A 7263-nucleotide genomic window follows, 5' to 3' on the forward strand; every position below is an offset into this window, starting at 1 on the left:
GCCATAATAACCGAATACAGCTGATAATCGTCTCGCGTAATAAGACCTAAAAATCTGGGAAATTTCACATCAGCTCTCATCCATGTTAACTCAACCAAAGGGAACTTTTTCCCCCACAGCATGAAAGCAGAAGTTACATTATATATATATATATATATATATATATATATATATATATATATATACACACACATTTAGATTTGTATATGAAAACTATAAATTGTCAATTTTGAATACACAGTATAGACAGGAAGCAGCACATAAGCCAAGCACAATATTCTATGATGGCATTTTTATTATTCACCCCACAAAATTTCATCCAGTCAACTGTGGTCAAGTAAAGTGTTTCCCCCCCCCCCCCAAAAAAAAAAAAAATTCTATAAAAACCTCCTAAGGCATGAGAACAATTCTGCCGTGGCTGCAGCATATGACAACAGGCTTAGCACTGTAATAGACACAGTTATAATTATTCCCTTTAGATCAAACAATAACAAGCTAGAAAAGAACAGATGGTACTCTTTCGTCCTTCTTGCCTTAGAACACAAAAACAGAACGAATGAGCTCATCTAAAGCAAGTTGAGATGCAAAGAGTATGGATGAGTGTGGAATGTATCCGAGGTTACAAAACAAAAACTTTCCATACACAAATACACAATTTTTTACACAAATGATTTATCTCCCATCTTTTCTAAAAAAAAAGATAATAAATGCCTCTCTTCTAGAGATGAGCGAACCTGGAGCATGCTCGAGTCCATCCTAACCCGAACTTTCGGCATTTGATTAGCGGTGGCTGCTGAACTTGGATAAAGCCCTAAGGCTATGTGGAAATCATGGATATAGCCATTGGCTGTATCCATGTTTTCCAGACAACCTTAGAGCTTCATCTAAGTTCAGCAGCCCCAGCTAATCAAATGTTGAATGTTCGGGTTCGGATGGACTCAAACCCAAACCTGGTTCGCTCATCTCTACTCTCTTCCTTTATCTTGCTCTTGATCACCTGCTCAATTTATTCTCTTTACACCTTTATCCAGGGCCATATTGTCCACTAGTTACTGGATGGCAAGTACCTACTGTATTGCGACTAATGGGGGTTGAAGACATGTCAATTCTTTGGGTGGATAGCAGAGGCGCGCAACACATTACATTGAGGCACTAAGGCAGGAAGAATTCCGAACAGAGTCTGCAGCAGGGGTCCCGCCCAAAAAAGATCAGCTGAGCAGGAGGAGAAAGAGCAGATAGGGCAATACTTGGGGTCATTTGGGAGTTAAGGTAAACTTGGACTCTTCCCTTATCTCAAAGAGCCAATGGGTACATTTCTCAACAGACCCTTGGACACATTTCTAGGTTCTGTAAAGTAGTGGCTTTTGGCCCAGCCTAGATACTTGTTTAAAAAAGAACTCTGGTCTCACTGGTTAGTTGCAATTCTCAGCCAAAAAGAGCAATTCTAACAATGACTCCAAACACAGTAACCCATCTTAGGCTGCCTGACTTATAACAAGATCTGTGAGGAAGCTGGAAAATATAATGGACAGTTCCACTCCTGGTTTTGGTTGAAAAAAAGACTGACCAAAAGACTGACAGAAATACTACGTGTGAACGTCGCCTTATAATAAGGGCCTTAATGTGAACAATTGTTTGTTAACAGAAAAGCAATATCAGCAAGTCTGAGAAAATTGTTACATTTTGTAATAGAGAGGATCATCTAGTATGTGCTATCTTCCAATTTGCCCTTACTTGTCCTAGGGCTGAGTCCTGAAAGTCTGTGACAGATGAAACACCAAATAACAAAAGCTTTATTCACACCTTACAGATCAGAACCGTTTGTATCCAAGATGGTTAAAGCTGGATAAAATAAAGTGAGGAGATTTATAATTCTGGAGTCTTTTTAACAGTATCATATACAAGATGGAATATAGTCTGTCCCAAGGTTCCCGTCTCAGGTGTTAATATTCAAGACATTTTGTTTTTCCTCGAGTGTTTTTCATATTGCTCATTTCAATGTAATATTTCTAAAGAGTAAAACATTTATTTCTGACAGATAAATGTATTTTATAAGATGAGAAGTGCTGGCTAAGAAGGTCTCTGGGAAGCAGATGTGTATGCAAATTAATCATTTTCAGGATGTCGCATCTATCCATATTTCAGCTTTAGACATCCAGAAAAGCCCATGGCTTTTGGTGATTAACTAATACTTGCAGCTGGAGCATTGTATACATAAAACTTTTACTAATTGTCTTTCTGTTGCATATGAGCTGCTTCACAAGCCTGTCAGATCTCTGCAAACAGATGTCCAAACAAAACCCATATAAATGGACATATGTGGCTGCATAACGTCTTTGTATTAATACTTCCAGCAAGGTGTAGCGTTGATTTACTTCATGTGCGTGTTCCACATATTTATGAGAACTGATCCAGGTAATCACAAGGGTGGGGAGTTTCTTTTGTTTCCTTAATGAGATGGTTTTAAGAGCCCCCAAGGTTTTTTTTTAGACTCCTTGGTGGAGCAACTGAGGTGTGCACTAAAAGCTGACAGTGCCTCTTACTGCACCTTTAGAAAGCATAAATGCCCTGGAATGCATAGGTATTTTAACTTTTAATAATGACAAAGTACAGAAAAGAGAAGCAATCATGAGTAAGGAACATATTACCCAACCCGATGACTTCATGTAAGTGAGTGCCGATCTGCTAGATCAGTGATCACTTACTGAGCCCATATACGGCTGCATAGACATTGTTAGTAATGTCCGTGCAGCCCTTGCCTAATAAGTGTAAAATAATAGACTTCTACATACCTGTCAATGCTCCCTGATGTCCTGCTAGCTTTAGCCCGCTACCCGCAGTGTCTTAAGTGACAGGCCTCTTAGCCTGTGATTGGTTGGGTAGCCTGTGACTTCAGACACCGGAGGTAGCTGGCCAAAGCTCGCAGGACATTAGGGAGTGTGGAGAAGTATGTATAACTATGTATAATTGTTCTTTTTTTTTTAAAGAATCTTCAGCCGTTGGCTGCACATCACTATTACACGTAGTGATGGGCAGTCAGCAGATGATGATTTTAGGTCTGGACCAAAAGACACGATTAGCCAATGATTGCTTTCTTCTGCAGAGGGTCCATGCTGTGCCCTAGATGGTCCATGCCTCGGGTAAATCAAGGCTTTCCTTTCACTACCCATGTAGTTCTGGGCAACTGTCACTTATATAGACACTTGTAATCTGTTGAATGCTTAGATCAGATGAGCTTAATTGATCTACCCTTTCCTTGCTGGTATTCTTTGCTCCTGTTTAGTTATACTTGTTAGCAGCAGCAGTATCAGCAGCAGTTCACTGCTTAGATCTGGCCGCTGTTGTGATATAGCCCTTTCTTTGTTATGATATCATTGCTATTTGTTTCATTTCTGCACATATAGCACCTGAAAACCCAATAACCTCTTCTTCCTCCCTACATGCCATTCGTATAACTTTGCCATTGGCATAGCCGATAAAAGAAGGGGTTCTGAGTGCGTTCTGTCCATTCATTGGCCAGAGAAGTAAGGGAAAGAATGTACAGGTGGGCAGGAATACTGCTGGCAAACAGCCCAGCTATGTTCCCCTTAAATGGAGAAAATAAGAAATAGTTGTGCATCATGGAGTCGACTCATCAGCAGCTCAATAACCTTGTCACGACTCTGAAAGGTTAATGTAACAAAACAATAAAGTATTTTTTCTAGTTCTTTTGAAAGTACAGGTATGCTTCAAAGTGGTACTCTGGAGACTGAAAAAATCTTTTTGCTAATACATTTCTTTAATAAAGTTGTATTACCTTGTAATATATCTTCATTAAAATAAATGTCTTGTCTTTCTCTATTACACAACTTCTGTTGCATTGCAGTAGTATGGAGCGACACTTGTCGGCAACTGCAAGTTGATAACTGTGGAGAGGCTGCTGTGCTATAGTTATAGACAGCTTCCTTCCCAGGTACTGTATATAAGAATATACAGCACACGAGGGGAACAGGAGCCTGCTCTATATAGCACTGTGCGGTTTGTGCTTGATCAAAACAGGAGATTGGAAACTGTAGGGCATAGACAGCCCTGCAATTACCTATACAAATGTTGGTGGCAGCAGAGGAGCCTGTGTCGCTCCTTACTACTGCCGCTCAACAGAAATTGTGTAACAGAAAGAAGACTATACTTTTCTCATGAAGTTATATTATAAAGTAATCTAACTTTATTAAAGCAATGTACTAGCAATAAATATTTTAAAATATGCTATTATATAGAACAATAACATGTTCATTTAGCAAAAATAGTGCTCCACAAGCATGTTTTTTTTATTAGTGTACAATATTATTCAAATTGTAATATTTATATGTGTAATGCAGTAAATTTAATAATCATAATACTTATTTTAAGGGAAAGACATGAATTAGAGTACTTTGAGATACTTACTCTAAACCAATGTGTCTAGAGCAACATCTTGTAACAGCAAAACTCAGTGCACGAGCCCTTGCAGTGGGACATATATCTGAACAAGTAAGCTGAAGATGCTGTATCTGTGTGTGGAACCCTGTAGTGCTTTGCCTGAAAATCTAGCCAATGATTAAAGGTGAAAGATGCATCTATACTATTCACTCCAAATCATTCTTCTTGACAATATAGCATCATAAGGGTCATCTCCTATTCTATTTATGTCAGTGTGATGCATGAACACCGAAACGTCTGCCTCTGGATAAATGCATATTGGCTTAAAATAAATAACACTTGTGTAACACTTCTCTGATATTTTAAGATCTCTATACGTTTATTGTTCCTGTTTTCTACTTATTGTGAGGTTGTTTTGTCAACAATTCCATAGTGGATTAACCTAGAATGCGTGACATCAGAAATCTTCATATTAACGTGTTGGGGGCCTTTTAGGCCCCCATGCGAATCACATGGAAAAACACACTTATATAAAACTTCTACAAGTTTATTTTAAAACTGCTAAATAAAATATGACTAGTAAACAAAATTTTACTAATTTTTCACAAATAAAACCAAAAAAATTATTTTTTTCCAAATTTCTCACAAACATATGAAAAAACGCATAGAATTCTATACCAAACTAGCTGCAGCTACATTTCTATTATGTTTCTTTTCTATTCTATTAGTCTTCCAAACAATTTTGACAAGTTATTTTTTCGGAAGAATGTTCTTTGCAGACATTTTCCTTACAAATTGAACAAAATCTCTCAGTTTTCCTTTCTACGTTTCTTGGACACATGAAACAGCGCTTTCTTTTTCTTTCTCCTGGCCCTGGAATCATCTGAAACTGTACGCCACACCGTTTCATTGCTTCTTTAGTTTGCTTTATCAAGCCTTTCACGTCACTTCGCTGTATCATGTGAGGCATTACAAGCTCATGACAAAGGTCCTTCAAAAATAGGCGTCTCCTGTCCTTCCTCCGTGCATGGAATTCTGGATGATTTTCTGTATAAATGATGAATGAATTCAGGGCTGCTACATCAAGCATATTTGAAAAAAGTACTACAGGCCATCGTTTTGTTTGCCTCTTGCATGAATATTCTCCCACCATCTCATCCATTTTGTCTACACCTCCTTTAGTTTTATTGTAATACAGGATGATTTCTGGCTTTAATTTTCTGTCATTGCTGTCAATACTGCAATTGTGATGCATGGTACTGAGTAAAATCACTGATTTCTCCTTCTTTGCTTTGTAAGATACCAAAGTCGCTTTGTTATTGAATCCAAAGACACTCTCATAAAGTGCTCGCTGACGATTGTGTTTCAGTGCTTCTGGAATTTCTCGGCGGTTTGCCTTGATAGTACCAACAAGTGTAATATCTTTTTGAAGCAGAAAATTGCCTAGTTCAACATTGGTGAAATAATTGTCCATGGTAATGTTTCTACCTGAACTGAATATTGGAACAGCAAGAGTTTTGACAATTTCAGACCCCAGATCCTTCTGTGCTGGTGCACCAACCTCTTTGCCACAGTAGATTACGCCATTTATGCCATAATAACATGCCGAATCACACATCCAGAAGATTTTGATTCCATATTTGGCTGGCTTGCTGGGCATGTATTGTATGAACTTGCAGCGTCCTCTGAACGGTACAAGTTGCTCATCTACTGTAACATTAGCACTAGGATTGTAAAGTTTGGTGCAATTTTTGATAAATATGTTCCAAATATAACTGATAGGGGCTAATTTGTCTGTTTCAAACCTCAATGCACGTGTTCGCTTATCATCAAATCGAATATGTCTTCTAATTTCCTCATATCTGTCCACTGACATTGTCGCCTTATAGTGTGGATCAGAAAGTGGGTCCAGAAATAATTCTCGTATAGGAACATCATACGATTTTTGACTTCCTGCCAGCAGTAAAAGTCCAATGTATGCATAAAGTTCCTCTTTTGAGATATTTTTCCAGGACTTATTTTTTGCAGAAGCAATATGCTTCCTTCTAGGTTTGAACATAAAAGGACCTCTTCTGCCATATTGTCAGAAAAAAAAGTATAGAATACGTCTTTAGGGGAAAAGTACCTGGGACTTCCCACGGCTCCTTGAGCCTGTCTCACAATATTATGGATTGCAGTACGTCCGACTAATGTAGGTTTACTGTCCCAAAAAATATTCGTTTTGGATGTTCTACTTATCACTTCTTGAGGATCCACTGTATTCACTTCTTCATCATGAGAAGAAGAAGAATCACTTGAGGATGTTTGATTCTCTGGTGGCAGGTACTCGTCATCGGACAAAGATAGTTCACTTTCATCATCACTTTGAAACATAATTGCTTCAATCTCTTGGTCAGTCAGATGCTTGGTGGAAGACTGCGCCATTGCTGACTAGATGTTAGCAAACTATGAAAAAAACAATGAACACAATCAAGATTGTCCACTCTTTGCTTGTGTGTGACACACTGTAAGGGTAATGTGCCCCCTCCCTCCTCTCACCCTCAGCAGCTCTTACCTTTTATACTTTATTTTAGGTGGTGTACAATTCTCTGGATGTCTTTAGCTCAATAGCTTTACCATTTGCAGGCTTCTTAGAATCAGAGAAACTGAAACTGAATCAGTCTTCCTCTCAACATCTTATCTTATCTCAGGTCCTTCACAATTAGCTCACAGTGTATACTGTCGTCATTACTCTATACACAGCTCATTACTGTATTCCGAAGGACCTGAGATGATGTCATCGCCTTACCACTCCCTCACAAAATCACATGACATCCTCATATGGCATTATCCACACCCTGGCCCCCCCACCAGCATTACTGAGTA

At 38.6% G+C, this 7263-nt stretch overlaps 1 protein-coding gene across 1 annotated transcript; it reads right to left on the bottom strand.

Annotated features, from left to right (window-relative positions):
* Positions 1-5122: 5122 nt before the first annotated feature.
* Positions 5123-6457, bottom strand: LOC138795223 (piggyBac transposable element-derived protein 4-like). Its single transcript, XM_069974217.1, has one exon. It carries the CDS (start codon positions 6455-6457, stop codon positions 5123-5125), a length of 1335 nt encoding a protein of 444 aa, XP_069830318.1.
* Between the last annotated feature and the right edge of the window lie 806 nt (positions 6458-7263).

Source organism: Dendropsophus ebraccatus, chromosome 6 (genome assembly GCF_027789765.1).
Source record: "Dendropsophus ebraccatus isolate aDenEbr1 chromosome 6, aDenEbr1.pat, whole genome shotgun sequence".
Taxonomy (NCBI): domain Eukaryota; kingdom Metazoa; phylum Chordata; class Amphibia; order Anura; family Hylidae; genus Dendropsophus; species Dendropsophus ebraccatus.

Bases quoted from the DNA above. Each gene is read 5' to 3' on its own strand.
- LOC138795223 (XM_069974217.1), bottom strand. From the start codon at position 6,457: ATGTTCAAACCTAGAAGGAAGCATATTGCTTCTGCAAAAAATAAGTCC.